Raw genomic sequence first — 25619 nt, 5'->3', positions numbered from 1 at the left:
CTATGACTTTCCTGTCCTCTTTGTTGTCAGTCTGATAATTGTCTTCTCTTAATGACAATTTGGCTGTCTATATTGTATCTTATTTACTTAAACTTTTCTTAGACAAAAGGATTTGAGGAAAAAAATTGCGAATGAATAAAAAGTGTAAAACGTTCTAGAATTAAATATAGAATGTGAGTTTTTAGTACATTTTATGACATCTGTTTTAACTACTGACCTGTATTGTTTTTTATTATTTCAAACCCACATAATATACATAATACAGCACCTTTATTCTATAGAAACTAGACCCAAAGATCTCAACAATAGCCTGACCTGTGGTGGCACAATGGGTAGAGTGTCGACCTGGCACTCTGAAGTCACCGGTTCAAAACCCTAGGCTTGCCTGGTCAAGGCATATACAACAAACAATCAAGGAACAACTAAAGTGAAGCAACTATGCGTTGATGCTTCTCTCTCTCTCTTTCCCCCCTCACCTCTTTCTTTTTTTTTTTTGTATTTTTCTGAAGCTGGAAATGGGGAGAGACAGTCAGACAGACTCCCGCAAGTGCCCGACCGGGATCCACCCGGCACGCCCACCAGGGGCGACGCTCTGCCCACCAGGGGGCAATGCTCTGCTCCTCCGGGGGTCACTCTGCCGCGACCAGAGCCACTCTAGCGCCTGGGGCAGAGGCCAAGGAGCCATCCCCAGCGCCTGGGCCATCTTTGCTCCAATGGAGCCTTGGCTGCGGGAGGGGAAGAGAGAGACAGAGAGGAAGGAGGGGGGGGATGGAGAAGCAAATGGGCGCTTCTCCTATGTGCCCTGGCCGGGAATCGAACCCGGGTCCCCCGCACGCCAGGCCGACGCTCTACCGCTGAGCCAACTGGCCAGGGCCCCCCTCACCTCTTTCTGAAATCAATATATAAAATCTTTAAAAAAAAAAAAAGATATCCAGGATAATCAGTGGTAATCAAGGAATATAATCTAGGCCTCCTGATAACAAAATAGTTCCATTCTATAAAATCAGAAGTTCTTAACTAGGAGTTATGACAAAATTATTTAGAAAATTGTTCAAAGTATACATACCTAATACCCCCCAAATGTTTTTATTCACTAAATCTGCCACGTGTATTTCTTTTCTTTTTAAGGACTTTTTTCTTCTTTTTAAAAATATATTTGTGATGATTTGATACACATATACATTGTGAAAGGATTTCTCCCATCCAGTTATTTAACACATCCATCACCTCACATACTCATCTTTTTGTGTGTGAGAGAAAACATTCATCTTATTTTTAGCATATTTCTAATATAGTATTACTAACTATAGTCACCATGTTATACCTCAGACCCTCAAACCTTATTCATCTTACAGCTGACTTCTCTCCTTTTGCCAACTTCTCTCTATTTCCCCTATTTTCCAACTCCTGGAACCATTATTCTACTCTGTTTCAATGACTTTGACCTTTTGTTTATATTTCACTTATCAGTAATATCATGCAAGATATGTCCTTCTCTGTCTTGCTAGTTTCACTTAGCATAATTCCCCCAAGATCTATCCATGTTGTCATAGAAAAGCAGGATTTCTTTCTTTCGTGTGGCTGAATAATATTCCATTGTATATAATGTTCTATTGTATATACACATCTTTATCCATTCATCCATTGACAGTTAGGTTGTTTCCAAATCTTGGCTATTGTGCATAATGCTGCAGTGAACATCGGAATGCAGATATTTCTTTGAGATCCAGTTTTCATTTCCTGGGATTGCTAAATTATAAGGTATTAATGTTTTTAATTTTTTTGAGGACCATCCATACCAGGGGTCCCCAAACTATGGCCCACGGGCCACATGCGGCCCCTGAGGCCATTTATCCGGCCCCCACTGCACTTCTGGAAGGGGCACCTCTTTCATTGGTGGTCAGTGAGAGGAGCATAGTTCCCATTGAAATACTGGTCAGTTTGTTGATTTAAATTTACTTGTTCTTTATTTTAAATATTGTATTTGTTCCCATTTTGTTTTTTTACTTTAAAATAAGATATGTGCAGTGTGCATAGGAATTTGTTCATAGTTTTTTTTTTACTCCGGCCCTCCAACGGTCTGAGGGACAGAGAACTGGCCCCCTGTGTAAAAAGTTTGGGGACCCCTGATCCATACTGTTTTCAACAATGCCTGCACTAATTTACATTCTTACCAACATTGCACAGTGGTTCCCTTTTCTTCACATCCTTGCCAATGAGTTTTCTCTTCTTTTTTTTTTATTATACAGCCATTCTAACAGGAATGAGGTGACATATCAATGTGGTTTTGATTTTCACTTCCCTGATGATTAGTGATATTGAGCACCCGTTTGTGGTCTGTTGGCATCTGTATGTCTTTTTTGGCGAAAAAATATCTATTTAGTTCCTCTGCTTATTTTTTAATTGGACTGTTTTGTAGGGTTTTTGTTTTGTTTTGCTATTGAGCTGTGTGAGTTGTTTCTATATTTGGATATTAAACCCTAATCAGATACATTTGCAAATACTTTCTCCCATTCAATAGGTTGCACTTTTTTTGTTGATGGTATCCTTTACTTTGTAGAAGCTCTTTCATTTGCTGTGGTCCCATATGTTTATTTTTGCTTTTGTAGCCATGTATATTTCTTTTCTAAATATTTTATTGATTTTATAGGGAGAGGAAGGTAGAGAGAGAAACATTGATTTTATTGTTTATTTATGCCTTCATTGGTTGATTTTTGTGTGTGCCCTGACCAAGGATTGAATCCACAACCTTGGTGTATCAGGATGACACCCTAACAAACTGAGCTAACTTTAATTTTTTTTAAGTGAGAGTAGGGGAGATACAGGGACAGACTCCGCATGCACCCCAACTGGGATCCACCCGGCATCTCCTGTCTGGGGCTGATGCTCTACCCATCAGGGTAGTATGTATATTACTTTTTACAGAAATCTTGGAAGATTCTGATATACACCCCTGAACCACCATACCAAAATCTGGCTCTTGATTTTATTCTAATAGATAAGGTTGCCATATATCAAAATTTGTTTCTAAACAATTATATAATACAAGCTTATAGAGTCTGGACCATACAAAAGGGATTTTACTCTTAAGTAAGAGTGGAAGAGTGATATGACCTAACTTACATTTTATGTACTTATTTATTTATTTATTTTTATTGCTTGATTTTAGAGAGACAGCGAGAGGAAGGAAGAGAGAGAGAAGCACTCAGTTGTTGTTCCACTTATTTATGCATTCATTTGTTGCTTCCAGAATGTGCCCTGACTGGGGGTCAAACCCATAACTTTGGCGTTTCAGGACAATACTCTAACCAACTGAGCGAACCAGCCAGGGCCTAACTTGCATTTTAAAAGGATCAGTCTAACTACTGTATGGAAAACGAATGTTGGGAGGAGGATGGCAGGGAACCTGTAAGCCCATCAAGATTCTGGTAGGAAGGTCAGTTAGGAGATGATTACTTTAATTCATGCAAGGAGATTGATAGAGGCTTTGAGCTGAGTGGTAACAGTGGAAATGGTGAGAAAGGAACAGATTTCATATATATTTTTAAGGCAAAGGCAAAAGGATTTGCTGACAATTCCAATTTGCTGTATGAAAGGAGTTAAGGATCACTGTTAAGTGTTTTGCCCTTCAAGTAACTGAAAAGATGGAATTGGCTTTTACTGAGACAAAACTGGGAGAAGACTAGGAGGATAATCAGAAAATTGTTTTTATTTATTTTTATTTTTTTATTTTTTTTAAGTGCGAGTGGGGAGATACAGGGACAGACTCCGCATGCACCCCAGCCAGGATCCACCCAGCATCTCCTGTCTGGGGCTGATGCTCTGCCCATCTGGTGCCACTTGCAAATGAGCTATTTTTTTTAGTACCTAAGGTGGAGGCTTGATGGAGCTATCCTGAACACCTGGGGCCAACATGCTTGCAAAATGAAGCCGTGGATGTGGGAGGAGAATAGAGAGAGAAAGGAGTGGAGTGATATGTGCCCTGACCAGGAATCAAACTTGGGACTTACACACAACGGTCTGATGTTCTACCACTGAGCCAACTAGCGAGGATCTAGGAAAATATTTTCATATGTTAAATTTGAGGTATCTATTAGACATCCAAATTATAGTCTGGTGGCTATGATAGTCTGAAGTTCAAGGAAGTGGTCCAGGATGGATAAAAATTTGGAATTGATCAACATAATGATAGCATTTAAAATCATAAGACTAGCTAAAATTGCTAAAACAATTGCAAGTGTTGACAGAAGAAGTAAAGAGATCCGAAAACTAAATCTGAGAATGCTCCAACAATTAGAGGATAGAGAGATTAGAGAGATAAGGACAACCCCAGTGGAGACTGAAAAGGATTAGCCAGTGAAGGCGGAAGAAAACCATGAGACTGTGGTAGCCTGGAGGCTAAGTGAAGAAAGTATTGCAATTTGAGGAGTGATTAGTTGTGTCAAATGTTAGGATAAGATAAAAACTGCTCATTGATCACTGGATTTAGCAATGTGGAAGAAGCCATTGGTGGCCCTGATAAGCAATAATTCAGGTTGTGATTGGGGCAAAAGTGTGACTGGAATGAGTTCAAAACAGAATGTAAGACAGTTGAGAATAGACTCAAAAGTCCTTTCGAGGGCCTTCCCTATGAAAAGGAACAGAAAAACTCAAAGCACTAATTTGAAGGAATATATGCACCCCTATGTTTTACTACAGCAGTTTTTACAATAGCCAAGATGTGGAAGCAGCACAAGTGCCCATCAGTATATAAGTGGATAGAAATGCTGTGCTACACGTGGGTACATTTACACAATGTAATACTACTTGGTCCATTAAAAAAGGAAATCTTACCTTTTGCCACAGCATGGATGAACCTGGAGAGTATTATGCTCAGTAAAATAAGCCAGTCAGAGAAAGACAAATACTGTATGATCTCACATGTGGAATGAAATGAACAAAACAGACAAAATAGAAACAGACTCAGAGATACAGAGAGCAGGCTAACAGCTGTCAGAAGGGAGAGGAGTTAGTGGGCTGGGTGAAAAAGAGGAAGGGATTAAGCAAAACAGAAAAACTCCTCATAGACACAGACAACAGTGTGGTGATTAGAAGAGGGAAAGGCAGTGGGGAGGTAGGAGAGGATAGAGGGAATAAATGGTGCGAAAGGGTGAACACACATTTCAATAAAAATAAATATCGTAAATAAGTAAAATAAAAGGAACAGAGAAGCCGCATGGTAGCTGGAGGAATATATGAAATCAAAAAACGGTTATTGTTTTCTCAGATGGGAACAATTATGGCATGTTTGTATGCTGGTGGGACTTACCCAACTGAGAGGGAAATTTTGATGATGAGAGGAGCTAGAGAAGCTACATCTTTGATAAGAAAGAGAAGATGGGATCTCGCGTATGAGAGGCCAGTATTGGTCCTTAGGGACACAGACAGCCTATCTCTAATAGCTGGAGGGAAAGTAGATTTACAGGCACATGCAGGGAGGTGGAGAGATATGGGAGAACGGGTCGTAGAAGTTCTCTTCTGATTGTTTCTGTCACAGGAAGCAAGGTTATTAGCTGTGTTTGAGGATAAGGAAGAGATATTGGAAATTTGAAAAAGAGGAGAAAGTGTGAAATAATAGTTACCTTATCTAGGATAGCAAAAGAGGAAATGAACTATGCAGCTGACTGAAGGACAGCTCCAAAGATATACTTTAATTTAAAATGAATCCAGTCAGCTTGAATATGTATTTTTCCGAGCTTCACATTCAGCTAGCTGGGTTGTAGACATGGAAATCAGGGAGAAGGTGAATATAACTGGAGTTATTTGTCAGGTAAATACTATGTGAGAGGGGGCAAAGGAGTGAATAAAATGACAAATCAGGGAATTTATGCTTAGTTAGGAAGAGCAGATTAGGATGTGGAAGGGGATTTGTGAAAGGTGTTAGTAGCAATTAACTACATATAGTAAGGTGACCAACTTTTTTACAATGAAAAGGACAAAAATAAATTGAAGAAAACGATATCATAAATAAAAGAGGCCCTGGCCGGTTGGCTTGGTGGTAGAGCGTCGGCCTGGCGTGCGGAAGTCCCGGGTTCGATTCCCGGCCAGGGCACACAGGAGAGGCACCCATCTGCTTCTCCGCCCCTCCCCCTCTCCTTCCTCTCTGTCTCTCTCTTCCCCTCCCGCAGCTGAGGCTCCATTGGAGCAAAAGATGGCCCGGGCACTGGGGATGGCTCCTTGGCCTCTGCCCCAGGTGCTAGAGTGGCTCTGGTCACGACAGAGCGACGCCCCGGATGGGCAGAGCATCACCCCCTGGTGGGCGTGCCGGGTGGATCCTGGTCGGGCGCATGTGGGAGTCTGTCTGACTGCCTCCCCGTTTCCAGCTTCAGAAAAAAAATAAAAATAAAAAAAAAGAAATAAAAGAAACATTTTATTCATTGCAACAATAATACACTATAATATGATAAATGTATAATAAAAACATTTGTAATATTTTATATTGTAATTATGCTTACCTGCCTATTACTTTTTAATAATAACTGTAGGGAAAAAGTACTCATTTAGATACAAATATGTCATATCACACACAGTGTATCGACTCTGCATTGATCAAATATGGACATGTACAGATGCTTCCAGTATCAAAAGGAGGACATGTAGGAGGACACTTTGAGGGGAAGACAGAACTTACAAAAGGACAGTTGGTCGCCTTAACATACAGAGTCCTGTGAGGTCAAAGATTATTATTGGAGTTGGAGTATCAGAGGGAGGAAGCTTGTAAGATAGGAGGTGGTGACCAGAGACAGGGTGAGATGCTGATATGTAAAGTCCAGTGTTTTAAACTGGAATGAGGGTGCTTACCAGTTTCCTAAGTGGCTATAATAATTTTTTTGATGCATTGATTTTTTAGGTTCATGACTACAAAGAAGGAACCCCAGAAGAGAAGACCTACTATATAGAATTATGGGATGTTGGAGGCTCTGTGGGCAGTGCTAGCAGTGTAAAAAGCACAAGAGCAGTATTCTACAATTCTGTGAATGGTAAAGCGTTTTTTATTTCTACCATTTACTAATGGTCTAAGAGTACAGATCATCTGATATGGAATGCTTGGGATGCTAGATTCAATTTAAGAAAGATTTAATTACAACTCTTAATTTAAATCTGCATATCACATTTCAGTTTGTGCTTCTAGATTCTAACCATGTAATTTAGAACCTTAAACATTTGCTTTGTCTAAGGGTTTTTATTTCTATTATTGTCATAAACTAAATATTGAGAAATAAAATTGTATTTTGGGTACTTGACATGAAACATGGAACTTTCAAAACACTGTCCCCTGGGAGTGCTATTTATCTAGTCAGCTGGGTGAGTACAATGGTACTTACCAGAATCCCATAGTCTTAAGCCAGGTATCATAGTTACAAAGATTTTTTTCATCTGCCTCTTGGAGACAGTTCTATATACTTAACTATAAAGAGATACCTAAGAGTGTTTTTAGGGATGCAAAAATTTCCTCCAGTTACACAGATGCAAATTCCTGGAGCAGATTTCCAAGTGGAGGCAGGTAACAGAGGGTCTACTCCGTGCCAAGAGACTAAGCCACTGACACCTATGACTTACCTATAGAGTTTCTCTTCTCTTTTTTAAATTTAAACCTTTCTTTTTTTTAACTCTGAAATGTAATATCAACTTGTCTTTGATTGACGTACCGAAAGATATGGCATCTCACCCTTCCCCTCCTGTGTGTGCTTATTAGCTAATACTCATTTATTCTCAGTCACTATTAGGTAAGCACGGCAGTTGCTAAGTACCTTCTTCCTTCCTTATATTCCTCTTTCACTGTCTTATCTTCCCATATCATAAGCTATTGTGTATACTATAAAAGGAAGTAAAGAAGGTTCTTGTCATTGGATACATACCATAGAATACAGGATGAGTTATGTTACATCAGGCCTATGTCCCATTTAGCTCATAATTTTGTCTGAAAATATCCCAATCTAATTGAGAAACAAAACACTCAGAATTAAACAAAACACAATTATAAGATAGTGACATTAATGTATGATATTGTCATGCAAGAAAGAACATGAGAATGGCATATATTAAAAGAGTGTATGTAACTGAGAAAAGTAGTAAGATAGTGTTAGGTGACTTCTCAGAAAAAAAGGAGAGAAAGACACCCTGGCTGGATGGCTCAGTTGGTTGGAGCATCTTCCCAGAGCATGGAGGTTCCTGGTTGGATTCTTTAGTCGGGGTAAATATAGGAGTAGCTCAATGTTCCTGTTTCTCTCCCTGCCTCTCTTAAAAACAAACAAACAAAAAAAGTACAGAAAGAGAAGAATCCTGGCCTGGCCAGCTGGTAGCACAGTGGGTAGAATGTCAGCCTAGGATGCTGAGGAACCAGGTTTGAAACCTCAAGATTGCCAGCTTGAGCATGGGCTCATTCAGCTTGAGCTCAGGCTCACCAGTTTGAGCACAGGGTCACTGGCTTGAGCGTGGAATTATAGACATGACCCCATGGTCACTGGCTTGAGCCCAAAGGTCGCTGGCTTGAGCCTGAGGTTGCTGGCTTAAGTAAGGGGTCACTGGATCGGCTGGAGACCCCAGTCAAGGCACATATGAGAAAACAATCCATGAAACAACTAAGGTGCTGCAACTATGAGTTGATGCTTCTCATCTCTCTCCCTTCCTGTCTGTCCCTGTCTGTCCTCTCTCTCTCTCTCTCTCTCTCTCTCTCTCTCTCTGAAAGAAAGAAAGAAAGAAAAAGAAAGAAAGGAAGGAAGGGAGGAAGGGAGGAAGGGAGGGAGGGAGGAAGGGAGGGAGGAAGGGAGGAAGGGAGGAAGGGAGGAAAGGAAGGAAAGGGAGGAAGGGAGGAAGGAAGGAAAGGGAGGGAGGAAGGAAGGAAAGGAAGGGAGGAAGGAAGGAAAGGAAGGGAGGGAGGAAGGGAGGGAGGGAGGGAGGGAGGGAGGGAGGGAGGGAGGAAGGAAGGAAGGAAGGAAGGAAGGAAGGAAGGCAGGCAGGCAGGCCCGGTTTAGACCTAGAATCAAATAATAAAACTTAGTTTAAATCAGCCAAATGACTTCTCAAAGTAGACATCAATCTGATCTAGTAAAGAGAAATTAGAGTATATAACACCTTTGAACTTTTATTTAGATCTTTTTGAGAAAAATTAAGAGTAAAATAAATGTAAAGATAAATTATAAATAATAAAGTTGAAAACCATTTAAATCCTAGAAACTTTATGGGATTGAGTCATAAACTTAAATAACTAAAGAAGAAAACCATTTAAATCCACTTATTTGACTATCTTTTCTATGCCTACTATTCATTAGTGATTTCTCTCTTCCTTGAATGGTACTGAAATAATTGCCTATAGTTGATTATTTTTACAGATAAGACTCAGATATATTTGTTTCTTGAAGTTTAAAGAAATCCGTTACATAGACATTTTTCTGGGTTTCTGTTTGTTTGTTTGCCTTAGCTCTGGAACATTTATTTCTCTTGGTAGAATCACTCAAGGTTCTGTACTCTGTATACCATCCTTATATCCTAAGATACCCTAAGAAACAGAGCATATCCTTCCATTCAAATGCATAGTCTTTATTCATAGCAATAACATTCTGCCCTTAGTACCCTGCCTTCTTCCCATTGTGATCAACTGGACTGGTAATCAGTCCCCAAAAGAAACTTCTAAAGTATGTCTTTATCTCTCTTAAAATTAGAGCATATTCTGATCAACTGTCACCCAATTTCTTTCTTCTGGGCCCCAGTGTGGCCCTCCTAACTCATAGTCTACAAAACAATAACTCTCAGGCCAAATGAAAGAGGAAAAATAAAGAAAAAGGTGCTCAAATGCCTTTAAAAGTTCCAGTCTTAAACAGAGAGCCTCAAAAAATAAACTTCTCCCAGTCCATCTAATAGCTCATCTAGACCTTTCCCAATAAAACAAAAGTCGCACCATTCTTTTGTGATATCTATACCTGGGAAATAGGGAGAGCAGTAATATCTGCTACTCCTAGGCCCTAAAGTGAAACTTCATTCTGCTTTGCCTCAATCTCTTACTGTCATATTAGCTGAGTTCAAATTCAGGCTACCCCACTTACCATGTGACCTAGGGCAAGTTACTCAATCTCTCTGAGCTTCAGTTTCCACATGTGTAAAATAAAGGCAGTTCTTACCTCATAGGACTGTCTGAACATCGAATTAGATAACACATGTAAAGCATAAGACATAGTAAGTGATGAAAACATGTTAGCTACATTCTTTAATGGTAGCTCTTTATTCCTTTTTTTTTTTTTTTTTTTTTTCATTTTTCTGAAGCTGGAAACGAGGAGGCAGTCAGACAGACTCCCGCATGCGCCCGACCGGGATCCACCCGGCACGCCCACCAGGGGGTGATGTTCTGCCCCTCTGGGGCGTCGTTCTGTTGCATCCAGAGCCATTCTAGTGCCTGAGGCAGAGGCCACAGAGCCATCCCCAGCTCCCGGGCCATCTTTGCTCCAATGGAGCCTCGCTGCGGGAGGGGAAGAGAGAGACAGAGAGGAAGGAGAGGGGGAGGGGTGGAGAAGCAGATGGGCGCTTCTCCTGTGTGCCCTGGCCGGGAATCGAACCCGGGACTCCTGCACGCCAGGCCGACACTCTACCAGTGAGCCAACCGGCCAGGGCCTATTCCTTTTTTAAAATCTATCCTCTATGATGTGTCCTTGATGTCTAATAGAAGACCTCACTGAGGAAGGTAGAGTGAGTGCAGTTGGATATGGGGACAATCGTCAGAGCTCTGATTATTCAAGATGCCAGGAGAGATAACACATTTACCTGAGCCAGCTTGAACAAGTTAGGTATAACATGCACAAAAGCCTTCATTGCACAAACATCTGTAAAAACTAGAGGAGCCAAATAATTCTAACTCTTCTTTTTCAAATTGGCATAGCTTACACCTTGACTATGGAGGAATCATCAGTTTTATGTCCTCTCTTCACAGTAAAACCTAGATGATACAAAAGGATTGGGGGTCTGAAAAACTATAGGTTTTCACCACAAGATATCCTAAATTCCACTAGGCAAGCTGCTTCTATTTTGTCTATATCTTATCATAATTACCTCCTTTGCCTTTCTGTCTAGGATCTTATTTTGTTTAATTGTATTTCTGAGCCTTATCACATTTTATTATTTTTCTCAACCTCCCAAAAGTTTATCTATACCACTCACAAAAATTAGGGGATATTTTATTGCTTCATATCCATTTTGAAAATATCCCCTAATTTCTGTGAGCAGTCTATTTTCTACTATTCATATCCTTAACTATCTCTTATGATCCCCTTCTTGTGGCATATTTATTTTGTTCTTTTAACTAAATCTCTCAAAGAACTAAAAAATTGCCTGACCAGCTGATAGCACAGTTGATAGAGCATCAAACTGGGACACAGAGGACCCAGGTTCAAAACCCTGAGGTTGCTGGCTTGAGCGCGGGGTCATCCAGCTTGAGCACGGGCTCACTAGCTTCAGCGCAGGGTAGCTGGCTTGAGTGTAGGATCATAGACATGACACCGTGGTGGCTGGCTTGAGCCCAAAGGTCGCTGGCTTGAAGCCCAAGGTCTCTGGCTTGAGCAAGGGGTACTTGCTGTGCTTAGCCCCCAGGTCAAGGCACATATGAGAAAGCAATCAATGAATAACTGAGGAGCTGCTTCTCATCTTTCTCCCTTCCTGCTTGTCTGTCCCTGTCTGTCCCTCTCTCTGTCTCTCTCTCTCTGTTTCTGTCACACACAAAAAAGAACTAAAAAATTAAGACTTTTGAGTTGATTAGGCAGGCCCTGGTAATCTACCGGAAAACATTTTTTCAAGTGAAGAATAACAATTGTGACCCCTTGTTCAAGCTAGCAACCTTGGACTCAAACCAACAATGTTGGTCTTCAAGCCAGCAACCTTGGTCTTCAAGCCAGCAACCTTTGGGCTCAAGCCAGCAACCATGGGGTCATGTCTATGATCCCATGCTCAAGCCAGCGACCCCTTGCTCAAGCTGGTGAGCCCGCTCTCAAGCCGGATGAGTCCACGCTCAAGCTAGTGACCTTGTGGTTTTAAACCTGGGTCCTCTGCATCTCAGTCCAAAGCTCTATCCACTGAGCCACCACCACCTAGTCAGGCTCACTAAGCAACTTTATGCTTGTTATTTACTAGCTCACTTTGCTAGTTTTGAAATGAAAATTGTTACCATATTGACATTATTTTCTCTGATTGTTTCAGGTATTATTTTAGTACATGACTTAACAAATAAGAAGTCATCCCAAAACTTATACCGTTGGTCATTGGAAGCTCTCAACAGAGATTCGGTGCCAACTGGAGTCTTGGTAACAAACGGGTAAGCCCAGATTATTTCATAATTGGTTTGAAATGTTATAGCAATCACAGGTTTACAGCCTCTACAACAGTGGTAGTCAACCTGGTCCCTACCGCCCACTAGTGGGCGTTCCAGCTTTCATGGTGGGTGGTAGCAGAGCAACCAAAGTATAAATAAAAAGATTTAACTATAGTAAGTTGTTTTATAAAGATTTATTCTGCAAATATCCAACATAAAGTACTTGGTAAGTAATTATTATTATATGCTTTAGCTTGCTATAACTCTGCTTTATAAATTTTATAAAGTAAAATTACTTCCCTACTTTATAAATCATTACTGTGGAGCTGGTGGGCAGCTAGAAAATTTTACTACTAACAGAGATACAAAAGTGGGCAGTAGGTATAAAAAGGTTGACTACCCCTGCTCTACAATAACACTTTGTAAGATGTTTGATTTGCAAATATTTTCTCCCATTCTGTAGATAACCTTTTCATTCTCAACAATGTCTTTCACAAAGTTTTGCATGCTAATAAAGTCTAATTTCTGAGTTTTTTCTATTATGTATTGTAGCTTTTGGTATCGTGTCTAAGAACTCTTTGCCTAATCCCAGAAAATGCAGGCTTTCTCCTATGTTTCTTTTAGAAATTTCATAGTTTTAGGTTTACTTTTAGATTTGTGCTGCTTTTTGAGTTACTTGTAATATGGGAGGTTTTAATTGAGGATTACTTTTGTATATGAGTATCCGATTGTTCCAATACCATTTGTTGACAAGGTCCTCTTGCTATCGAATTGCTTTTACTCTTTTGCCGAGAAAATCAGTTGACCATATTTATATGGGTCTGTTTCTAGACTCCCTAATTCTGTTCTATTGACTTGCGTATCTGTCCCTTCACCAATTCATTATTGTCATTATTGATTATTGTAGCATCAGAGTAAGTCTTAAAATTAGGCAGTGTGATTCCTTTCAGTTTATTCCTTTTCAAAATTGTTTAGCTAGTCTAATTTGCTTTTCCATATAAAATTGAAATCAACTGTCTATATGGACAGAAATTACGCTTGGATTTTGATTGGAATTGCAATAAATCTATAGGTCAAATTGGGGAGAATTTTTGTTACATCTTCCAATTTATGAACACAGTGTGTCTCTTTATGTTTTGAAGCAAATTGTAGACATTATATCATTTCATCTATATATAAAGAACTTTAGTGTATAACTTTAAAAGTTAAAAACTTTTTTAACATAACCAAAATATAATTGCCATACTTAAAATGAACAAAAATTTTTTAATATTGAATATTACTTTAATTTCCCCAAATATCTAATAAATGTTGGCTTATTCAAAACTTTTATCTAAATAAGGTCTACTCATTGTATTTGGTTTCTTTTCATGTTAACGTCCCCTTCCTTTTTTTATTTTTATTTTTATTTTTTTACCCTCAGCAGTTTATTTCTGGGAAAAAAAAAAGATGACTTCTTTGTCCTGTAGAATTTTCTGTATTCGGGATTTTGCTGATTGTATGCTTATAGTATCTGTTATATTTGTTTCTCTGAATTCTAAATCTTCTCTAAAATTATAATATATATATATGTTATGATACATATATAATGTATGTTAATGTACCATATATGTGTGACATGTTATAAATTACATGTATATTACATGTCTGTTGATGTGCAAGAGATTATGCAAGACTGCAAGTGACAGTGATATATGTGTATCAAAGATGATGTTTGATAAATTACATACAAAAATTTATATGTGAACTAGAGTTAGGAAGAAGAAATAGTCCTAAAGGAGGACACTCTTAACCCTTTATCTCTAAGAAAGCAATTTTCAGTTTTGCACAATTTCTCCTAAATCAGGGTTGATGTTGGTTAAAAAAGCATCAAAGGCCTTGAACTCAAACTGTTACTGGCTTTGATGCAATAACCGGCATGATAATATTTTTATAAAATGGGAGGTTACATAGTTCAAAACAATTGTGTTCTAAGGCTGAACAGTAACTGAGGGTCTGCAAGATTATTGTGAAAGGAAAAAAGATGTGTTAATTTTGTACAACCCCAGTTTAGGTTATTCAAAGAAAAAGGAATGTCAAAGCAAGAAAAAAAGCTAGTCTCAACTGGGTTGTATTGATTGGATTATGCAGTATTGATTTACTGTCTTAAGGTGTTTGAAACCAGATTTTGCTGACTAGTAAATTGAACTTATGAACATGTCAAAAGTCCAAACTTTTTATTTCTCTTATGTGAATAGAATTTAAATTAATTCAACAGTATTGGGCTCTATGTTCCTTTTGGTAATAGAAGGAATACCACTCTATCCTTCGGGTAGAAATAGAAGAAAAGAATTGTTGCCTGACAGATGGTGGTGTCAACCGAAACACTGAGATCACTGGTTTGAAACCTTAAGGTCACTGGCAAGAGCGCAGGCTCATTGCTTTGAGCACGGGTTCACTGGCTTGAATGAGGGATCATCGACATGGTCCCCCAGGTCGCCAGCGTGAGCCCAAAGGCCACTGGCATGAAAAGACCAAGGTCATTGACTTGAGCCCGAAGGTCACTTGCGTGAGCAAGACGATGCTGGCTCGGCTTGAGCTCAAGGTTCGATCCCTGGTTAAGGCATGTATGAGAAGCAACCTACGCACAACTGAAGTGAAAGCAACTATGAGTTGGTGCTTCTCATTTCTTTCCTGTCTCTTCTTCTGTGTGTGTGTCAGAAACTAAATAAAAAGAGAATTGTAATGGCCAGTGACCCCAAGGGATCCATATTGCCTGTCCTCTGTCTCCCATCGCTCTCTTATCAGGACAAACAACTATTTGGTACTTTAGTCTTTACTATTCAATTTGTGACTCAGCTATTTTTGTTCCTTTCCACGTGTTGAAGCCGTCTTTCCCTAGGCTATAGCATCACCTATGGTTGATTTATTCTGGCCTTCTGCATCCCTATTTCCTATTTTCCTTAAACAATGTTTTTCTTATTATTCATAGACAAAAATGTGTGTGGTAGTATAGAGCTTATGGATATTCCTGTAGTGTAGGTACCCAGAAGCTTGTCATTTTCCCCTCTGACATGAGGCTTGAGTGCCATGATGGGTTCTAAAGTTTTCACCCCACTGAGGTCTGAATCCACTCTGTATCTATACAGAAAAGTCCTTGAGCCTTAGAAGACAGTTTTGGGAGAAGTCAACTCAGCCTACCTTGTTATACCTGGAGGGCACTCAATTATTTAAGTAGTCTATAAAGACTCATGCAGATAAATTTTGAGTAGATAGATGAATAGTTGGCACTCTATAGATGGTGAGAATGGGTTGATAAAATATATAGATGGAAGAAATTAAAGTAGGTTTATAGGTGATGAGTGAGTAAGAGTCAGTGAATTATCAGTAAAATAGTATAAGCTACTTGCATTTAAGTATTACACATCTACAGCAAAGAAAAGTAAATTCTATTCACCTCTTATTATTTATCACAGGGATTATGACCGGGAACAGTTTGCTGATAACCAAATCCCGCTGTTGGTAATAGGGACTAAGCTGGACCAGATTCATGAAACCAAGCGCCATGAAGTTTTAACTAGGACTGCTTTCCTGGCTGAGGATTTTAATGCAGAAGAGATTAATTTGGTGTGTATTTTCACTAATGCATGTTTGTATTACTGTCAGTTAAAAGCAAAACCAAAGCCTTTACAAGTCATATATTCTCACAAAAGAAACTTCATACTTGAAACCAGGCTGTTTTGGTTTTCTAAAATATTGTGAAAATTGGAATCAACATAAACTATCAGATAGGCACAGTCTCTTTAGCTTCCTTGTATGTTGATCTGTTGAAATGTTTCAACTTTGTTCTATGAATAATGTAAAAATCATGGGCCTTTTCTTGAAAATATTTATTTATATATTTATTTATTTATTTGAGAGGAGAAGAGATGGTGAAACAGACTCCCACATGCACCCCAACCAGAATCTGCTCAGCACCTGAGGCTGAAGTGTTCAGACCAACCGAGCTACCCTCAGTGCCCAGGGCCGATGGCTAGAACCAATCAAGCCACTGACTGCGGGATGGGAGAGAAGGGGGAGAAGGAGGGGGAGAGAAGCGGATGGTTGCTTCTCCTATGTGCCCTGACCGGAAATCAGGGCATCCATACACTAGGCTGATACTCTTATCACTGAGCCAACCAGCCATGGCCTATTTTTTATTTTTTGAGTGAGAGAAAGAGAGAGAGAGAGAGACGGAGGAACAGACAGACAGGAAGGGAGAGAAATGAGAAGCATCACTCGTAGTTGTGGCACTTTAGTTGTTCATTGATTGCTTTCTCATATGTGCCTTGATGGGGCAGTAGGGCTTCAGCCAAGCCAGTGACCATACCAATGATCCCATGCTCTAGATGGTGACCCTGCACACAAGCTGGTAAGCCTGCACTCAAGCTAGATGAGCCCGCACCTATGCCAGCAACCTTGTGGTTTTGAACCTGGGACTTCAGCATCCCAAGTTGAAGCTCTATCCACTGCACCACTACCAGTCAGGCTTGAAAAGATTTTTTTAAATCACACCAAAATCAAAATAAGTAAACTTAGGTGACAAAGAAAGGTTACTAATACTGTACCTTATTATTCTTGCTTTAGGGAAGCCTCTTAGCTTCTTAAATTGCAGAGCTTACCTCTCTCTCTTTCTCTCTCTCTCTCTCTCTCTTCCTCTCCTGCAGCCATGGCTTGGTTGATTCAAGCATGTTGGCCCTGGGCACTGAGGATGGCTTCATGGAGCCTCCACCTCAGGTGCTAAAACTAGCTCAGTTGTGAACATGACCCCAGGTGGGCAGAGCATCGGCCTCAGACAGGGTTGCCAGGTGGATCCTGGTCAGAGCACATGCTGAAGTCCGTTTCTCTATCTCCCCTCCTCTATCCTCTCACTTGGAAAAAGAAGAGGAAAAAAAAAAAAGGAAATCATTTAGATTAACAGTTACCCAAAACTGACTGCATATTCATATTACAAAGAAATAGTACCTGTGAAAAAATTTTAATAGCTTCCCCATAGCAGGAGCTTTTAATTCATAGGGTCTGGCAGGAGAACCAGGACTCTTAATTTTAAAAAAAGATTCAAGAGATTCTGATGCCCTCATTCTGTGGATCAACATTTGTGAACACTGCTTGATTGAACCCCACCTCAACCCCCATAGAGTCACCTTCTCTCTGCCATTCCAGTGTTTTTGACTTTCTACTTGCAGTGGAGGTGCCTAATATTTCTCGGCTGCTACCATGAAATATTCAGTGTAAATGCCCCAGGTTGTCTGCACTGGACTGGTTTTCTAAAGGATTCCTGCTACTTAGAATATATAATATCCTTGTTGAAGAAATACTGAGGTTACTTTATTTGAACATTATTTCCCAAGTGAAATTTACCATTAAATATACTTAATCTGTTCCATTAATTATTTTTAATGTGTTTTGGGATGTGTCTTTTTTAGTGGCTAGATACATGATTTTCCTACTTTATTCGCGAAGTCAGGAAAAGGTATTCAGGTGGTGATGCTGTGGAACACTTAGTATCCACCGAGTGCACATACAACATACTGTCAGCCTTTTATCCATGTATGGCTTCAGGAACACAGCAGAAATAACAAAGGGCTCTTGAGTGTGCAGGGAATTAAAAAGGAGGAAAATTGGATGATAAGACTTTCAAAAGGAGTCAACGAGTAAATATAAAGAAAGCTTCAAATAAAAAACTAGTGTAACAATATTTGTGCTAGCATCTTTGGTTACTGTATGTGTACATCAAAGAAGGAATCAGTTATCTTGTGCCTGAAGAAAAGTAGTTGTTAAATTATTAATAGGGAGAAGCTTACTTATTTTTTAAATCCTGTTAGACTTATTGTGTCTAGTATAAATTTTTCTGTTATATGTTTACTTCAAAGTGATCATATTGAAACATCTTCCCTAGTTCCTTTCTCAAGCTCAGACAAGCTATTTAGAGCTATTAATTTTCAGGTTTTGCCCTCAGCCATGATCAATAACTGATGGCTCTTTCAGCTTTAAAATTCTTATCCTAAAATCATAGAATTTCTCTAGCCTGGTCAAGTTGAAATTGTGCAGCCTTAGAAGGAAGGTTTTGGGAGATTGTGTTTGTTTTCTGCTTGGTTTAGTTTTTGTATTTAGTTTTATAGCTCTATTTGGAATCATCTCTGAAGTCTTTTGACATTCTGACAATTCTGTAATCAGTATCCATTTTGTAAAACATATCTAACACCGGTCCATCTAAGGTTTGCTCTATGCCCAACTGCTGTATAAATGTGTTCGAACATTATTTCAAATACAGTAGTTTCCACAATTATATTTCAGTCTATTTAATCCATATCTGGAATTATCTTTTGTGTTAGGTGCTTTGTGTCTGAAAATTCAGTCTGATAGTATTTTCTTGGAAAGAAGAGAGAAGGGAACTAATATCTCAGTAACTGCTATGTGTCAGACATATATTATCTTAGTTAATTTTCACAAAAATCCTAGAGTTAAGTCTTGTTTACTCATTTCATAGGTGAGCCCCACTTTAAAGATTTAGTAACCTAATCACTGTCACACGGTCTAGAAATGGTATGACAAATATTAGGATTCAGAGCTTGCTGGCTTCTAGTATTCTGTGATCTTTGAAAAGTTTTGTCATATATTTTTTTTGTGGTTTGAAAATGTATTATAAGATTTTGGCCAAAATTTAAAATGTGAGCCTTGAAATATTGTGTATGGATAAAATAAGGGACTGTTTAAAAATTCATTGGAAAGGAATCATGTAAGTTTAGCTATTACAAAACAATAAATGCAACAGATAATTTCAGTAATTTACCAAGGGATACAGCCGGAAAGACAAATATCATTCTTGCAAGGGACATAATATCCTCATAGTTTGGTCTTATGTGCCATTTGAAGTAAAAATCAAAATACTCCTTCTTTTGAAACAGCAAGTCAGTAATCACAAGCAAAGGCCACACACCACCGGAATTTCAGGAAAAGGGCAGTAAGCCTTGTAAGGGCTTTACCAGTCATTACAAGGACTTAATGTTCCAGATTGTTTTGTCTCTTCTGGGCCCCATTTTTTTTATAAGTCCTATTTAATAAAAATATATCTATTATTCATTATTGTTTATTTACCATTAATAATGATGATATTTAATAATTAATTCATTATTTATCAAAAGTATGCCTATTGTCTGTTATTATTTTTATGGCCTACCAAGAGATGTATTGCTTGTATTCAGCAAGTGAGAAATCCCTGGCAACTGTTTTGTTTGTTCTTTGCTTCTCTTAACCCTTATTTTCATATTTCCTACTATTTGTATGATCTGCATTGGTTGAGCACTGGTGAGTAACTAGTGTTGAAAAGTGAATTGTTGAGATTTTAATGGCTCTATTTCTGCATTTCAGAATAAATGTAGGTAGATCACTTTGTCATTATCATGGTTTTATTAGTAAGATATTAGCAACCCTGTTTTTCTTTATATGTTATTTGATGATGAATACATTGGTTCAGTGTCTTCTAAAATTGTTTAAGTGACAAAAAGTGGCCTTATCTTCCTTTCTTCTTTGCTTTATGCATTGTAATTTGAAAATTATATGAATATTTTGTGAGAGTGTATTTACTGTAGAAATGTAGGAACAGTGATAACTGACAACAAGCTTATGTTTTCTAACTTTTAACTGTAGGTCTTATGGTTTTATCTCTAGGATTGCACAAATCCACGGTACTTAGCTGCTGGTTCCTCCAATGCTGTCAAGCTCAGTAGGTTTTTTGATAAGGTAATGGGCTCAATTAAGTTATTTTTAAACTTTATTTACATATTATGAGAGTTTAAGTTTTTCTGTAGCATGCTTTGTTCTTTGATGCCTTCGATCTGAACGTCACAGATTGAATAATATTTGTTTTGATCTCTCTTTCCTGTTGGTATAATTGCTCAAGGCCTGCTGACGTCTTTATTCTATCACCAGTGTTCTCTAATCAAAGGATGAAAGGTGCCGTATTTAAATAGGGTGTTTTAAAAGACACCGAATTCCCCGCCTTAAAACAATTTATGTTTTTCTGTTTTCTAGCTCTTTTGTTCTTATTCACCCCAAACCCCTACAAAAGACACTGAACTGAGGGGATCCTGCTGAGTTAGTTAGCCCTGAGCTGTTTTTGCTCTCCCAGCTATTAATATAAATAGTTTTTACTATTACTTTTAAGGTCATGTCATCCTCTTGATTCTCTGTTGTTTACCTATCAGAAACCTTTGTATTCCAATTATTGACTCTTGCTAACATCATCTTATTGTAGAATGAAAATGTAGAATGACTCAGCATACTAGTCAATTAGAGCACTGTTTGTCTTTCCTTCACAAGGCGATAGAGCTGCATTGCACAAAGTATTGACCAAGTTTAAGTTGCTTGCCCAATGCTGAAATTGTGTAGTAAAGTTAAATGGGATGTAGTGTATTTCTGTATGTGTAACTGAAAAAGGTTAATTCCTACATTATATTTTCTTTTAAGTCTACTCTCCCAAGAAACATTTCTCTCCTCATAGGTCTTTTTTTATTTTTATTATTTTTTTTTTCCGAAGTTAGAAGCAGGGAGGCAGTCAGACAGACCCCTGCATGTGCCCGACAGGGATTCACCAGGGGGCGATGCTCTGCCCATCTGAGCCGTTGCTCTGTTGTGGCCAGAGCCATTCTAGCGCCTGAGGCAGAGGCCATGGAGCCAACCTTAGCACTCGGGCCAACTTTGCTCCAATGGAACCTTGGCTGTGGGAGGGGAAGAGAGAGACAGAGAGGAAAGGAGACGGGGAAGGGTAGAGAAGCAGATGGGCGCTTCTCCTGTGTGCCCTGACTGGGAATCGAACCTGGGACTTCCACACGCTGGGCCAATGCTCTACCACTGAGCCAACCGGTGAGGGCTTCATAGGTCTTCTTTATGAATCATTTTTCTTTCAGCAGTTAGAGACCTAATATCTGGCCCTTTATCCAATATGTCAGCAGAAGATAAGCCCCACACCCTTTCTTACTTAATATGAAATCACTGGGAAATTTTGCTTTCTTGCAGAACTGCCTAACTGGTGTGTTGCAAATAGGGTGCAGGTGTGCTGAGATATTGATTTCCCCTCAGTTCTCAAAGCAGCCAGAGCCCCTGGGGCTGGGTGATTGGCAGCCTCTTCCATTTATTCCAGTGTGCTGTACAAATATTAGCATTTTCTAAATGGGGTGCAGTGCATGGAACCACATTTTCTGTCTCCATTGTTTTCAAACTTAAAATGTAAGAACTTTTCCTTGGTTTAGATCCCTGATCCTAAGTGATACAAACTGCCGTCCCCTAAGAGCAACGGCTTATAGATCTGTGTCTGACATGGGAAGATCCCACAATATACTGTTTAAATTTTTTTTTTTTCCTGAAGCTGGAAACGGGGAGAGACAGTCAGACAGACTCCCGCATGCGCCCGACCGGGATCCACCCGGCACGCCCACCAGGGGCAACGCTCTGCCCACCAGGGGGCGATGCTCTGCCCCTCCGGGGGTCGCTCTGCCGCGACCAGAGCCACTCTAGCGCCTGGGGCAGAGGCCAAGGAGCCATCCCAGCGCCTGGGCCATCTTTGCTCCAATGGAGCCTCGGCTGCAGGAGGGGAAGAGAGAGACAGAGAAGAAGGAGGGGGGGTGGAGAAGCAAATGGGCGCTTCTCCTATGTGCCCTGGCCGGGAATCGAACCCGGGTCCCCCGCACGCCAGGCCGACGCTCTACCGCTGAGCCAACCGGCCAGGGCCTTATACTGTTTAAATTTTTAAATAATTTAGTAATTTTGAAATCAAAATGTTAAATGTAATAAGTTATATCCTAGAGAAGCAATGGGTTATAGACTGGTGTCACCCAAGTTGTCAGTCAAAGCTTACTCTAAAAAAACAATCAGAGGGGATTTAATCGGTTTTAAAAAGAGAGCAAGATTTAGTAAGAGGACATTGCAAATTGAGGCTAGGTAATTATGAGCCAAAGCAAAAAGGTAACTTCTCTCTTCATCATCTAAATCAGTGTCTTTCAACTGCCAGTTCGCAAACTGGTTCACCAGAAATTTCATGCCAGTTTGGCCGGTTGGCTCAGCGGTAGAGCGTCGGCCTAGCGTGCGGAGGACCCGGGTTCGATTCCCGGCCAGGGCACACAGGAGAAGCGCCCATTTGCTTCTCCACCCCTCTGCCGCGCTTTCCTCTCTATCTCTCTCTTCCCCTCCCGCAGCCAAGGCTCCATTGGAGCAAAGATGGCCCGGGCGCTGGGGATGGCTCTGTGGCCTCTGCCTCAGGCGCTAGAGTGGCTCTGGTCGCAACATGGCGACGCCCAGGATGGGCAGAGCATCGCCCCCTGGTGGGCAGAGCATCGCCCCATGGTGGGCGTGCTGGGTGGATCCTGGTCGGGCGCATGCGGGAGTCTGTCTGACTGTCTCTCTGTTTCCAGCTTCAGAAAAATGAAAAAAAAAAGAAATTTCATGCCAGTTCATGGAAGAGTTAACCACCCTGATGTATGAAGATTATAGACCCAAGGATCTTCGTCAAGTTCATTGATGGTCAGGGTGATTTCTGCCTTAGCAGGCCCTAAAATAATTCCATTTTCACTTGTTCCCAAGTGTAAAACGGTTGAAAACTACTCGCCTAAATCACAACAAAAGGCATGTGGATTAGGAGGTTGCCTGACCTCCAGACTGAGGTGGTTGCCTGAAACCAAGAGACAGCTAGATTTCACCCAGGTTTCTATACATCACATCTGCGAGAATTTAATGTAAAGATTTCTTTTCCAAGAGAGAATATGACTCCTCCTTCAGACTCCCTTGGCTAGTAGTAATTCTTCGTAATTCTTCCCCACTCTAGATGGATAGGATTTTCCTGTCCTGCCTTGGAGAAAGGAAAGAGAATCAGCCCCTCTTGCTAAGACCAAGTATTTTGAGATGTGTATTGATCATGAACGAGCTTTTCTTCCTGTGGGACCAGTGAATGCAACCTTACCCCAGCTCTCTTGTGGCTAACAGTGACCCAGCCATAGCTTTCAAAGATAGAAAATTCCAGATATTTTGGCTCTCAGGCCAGTGAGAGTAAGCTGGCACAGGCCTGGAAGAAAATGCTCAGAGCTTATTGAGAGGAATTTTTATTTTCATAATTCTAGATTCCAGTGTCTTAGAGTAAATCTCCAGCTAATCTGTATGTATTCTGATCTGATTAACTTTTTTTAATCACAACAGCTCGGTGTAAAGAAAACAATACTGCCTTTACAATCATTGCTGTTTCTCAAGTGTTGGCACAGAATTCATTGTTTTTTTTAAAATGTCTTTCATCATCTGAAAACATGATGCTCCTTAAACTCACTGCGTCAGGGCGTGTCATTTGAGAGCTTCCTTGACAGTAAGTGATGGATTTGGGCAGATACAGCCACTGCTTCACTGCGTTCCCCCTACTGACCAAGTACAGACAGTTCTGATACTCTGAATTAAGGTTGCAGATTAAGTCCATAAAGAGAAGCTACTGGACTACTTTGGATGTTGTGTCACCTGTCTCCACTGAGGCCCTACAGAATTCATCACTGTTTACTAGAGGGATGTGGTGGTTCACTACATTACGGACTCATCTTTAAGGAATACTACTAGTAGGCAGGTGCTTTGCTTTTATTTTATGGGTTCTGTTTGGTACCTTTTGGGTCTGACTGTTAGGAAATTTAGAGCCAAATTTCCTGCTATATACTAAGAATTGCATGGGATCATATGTCATTCTCTGATTTCTTAGTCGTTTTTGTTTGTTCATTTATTAAAAATCTATTTATACTTTCTGAAAAGAGGCAGGCTCTTATAGAAATACTCCCACAATCCTGATCTCATTAGGACCAGATGCAACTCATTGTACCAGATATCTATAGCTATTGAGAAGACTCGTGATTTGGATATATGACTTGTAGTCCTGTGTGGCCGTGACAGGTAGCCACTTCTTTGAAGTATGTGTGCTAAACCCTTCAAATCTTTGTTTTTCACAGGTCATCGAGAAGAGATACTTTTCAAGAGACAACAATCAGGTCGGTAACTATCTTTTCTTTATAAAATAGTTCTTAAATTTGTAGAGAGGTGATTTCCACATTTATTTTGAGCATGGTTAAAAAAAAGTGGGGAAGTCCCTTTGTAGGCACAGCAACTGATTTTCTTCTGTTTAATCCAAAAGAACATCAGATCCAGGGAAAGTAAGGGCCAAGAAACAAAAATAAAATAAAATAATAATTCTCCAGGGATAAGGTTACATTATAAAATAATAGAAGAAAATCAGTTGCTTGAGACTCCAAAGTATGTATCCAAAGTCTGTCACAATGCAAATAATTCACATAAAGTCCAGTGGGTAGATATTATGAGAGTCACCTTCATCTTCTCTGATTTAGATGACACTGTCACCAATTTGTTAGCAAATGTTTTCCATTTTGGTAGAATTTATTTTTATTATTTAATCTGCTGTGGGTTTCTGAATAATACCACAGAACGGTGGTTCTTTCAGAAACAACAGTCTGACGTTTTAAAGAAAAAAAAAATTTAAAGGCTGTTAGCATTTGAACTCTGCCTACTAAAGATTTAACGTGATGATCTTTCTTGCCTACAGATTCCAGGCTTTCCTGATCGAAAGAGGTTTGGAGGAGGAACATTAAAGAGCTTTCATTATGACTGAATCACACGCACCCTTTGGAAGAGTGAGCAAGCAGTGGCAGTTTCTCAGCATTCTTCTTGCTGTGTCAATTATTGATGTCTCAGCCTTTTAATGAAATCATCTTAAAATGCCACCCTTCACCCTCACCCTTTAATGGGAAACTGAAAGGAAGCAACAGTGGGGGAGGCCCAAACTTTGTCCCCATCCTCCCTGTTCCTCACCTCTGTCCCTGTTTATAGGTTATGTAAAAGCCTTGTGGAAGTATGAGCTGTTGTCAGAATGATGCAGTAAATGAGCAGTGACAGGGTGCTGCAGAGAAAATTTACTCTTGCCTAGAACTGGAGGGTAATTTTCCCACACTCCTTGCTGAAGGCTTAATTAAGTACTTCAGAAATGTGTCTCTATTGTTTCACCTTCTTGAGGGGAAAGGTTATGTTAACCAGCCCTGAGCTGTCCACCCCAAACCATCTCTGTCATTTTTAAAGGAGCAGAATGGTGTTATTTAATTGTCTCCACCCTCATCACACACAAAGATGCCTAATAATAGCAACCCTTGTTCCCTCTCCTCTCCTTTGCAAATGGTTCGGTGGCTGGAAGAGGAGGACTGATGGCTGGAGTTAAATATAAATAGATTAATAATACATGGAG

The 25619-nt window shown here is 39.8% G+C and overlaps 1 protein-coding gene across 1 annotated transcript in view; it reads left to right on the top strand.

The window, feature by feature from the left end:
- Positions 1-24999, top strand: part of RABL3 (RAB, member of RAS oncogene family like 3) — a 40350-nt gene extending 15351 nt beyond the window's left edge. The window contains exons 3-8 of the mRNA XM_066347942.1: positions 6890-7019; positions 12220-12334; positions 15787-15937; positions 20021-20092; positions 24319-24357; positions 24927-24999. Coding sequence (XP_066204039.1) covers positions 6890-7019; positions 12220-12334; positions 15787-15937; positions 20021-20092; positions 24319-24357; positions 24927-24992 — 573 coding nt within the window. The 3' untranslated portion in view covers positions 24993-24999. The remainder of the gene's footprint in view (positions 1-6889; positions 7020-12219; positions 12335-15786; positions 15938-20020; positions 20093-24318; positions 24358-24926) is intronic.
- The last annotated feature ends 620 nt before the right edge of the window (positions 25000-25619 follow it).

This window comes from Saccopteryx leptura, chromosome 8 (genome assembly GCF_036850995.1).
Source record: "Saccopteryx leptura isolate mSacLep1 chromosome 8, mSacLep1_pri_phased_curated, whole genome shotgun sequence".
Lineage (NCBI taxonomy): Eukaryota > Metazoa > Chordata > Mammalia > Chiroptera > Emballonuridae > Saccopteryx > Saccopteryx leptura.
The sequence above is the reverse complement of the archived record's forward strand: the minus strand, read 5'-3'. Positions and strand labels throughout refer to the sequence as shown.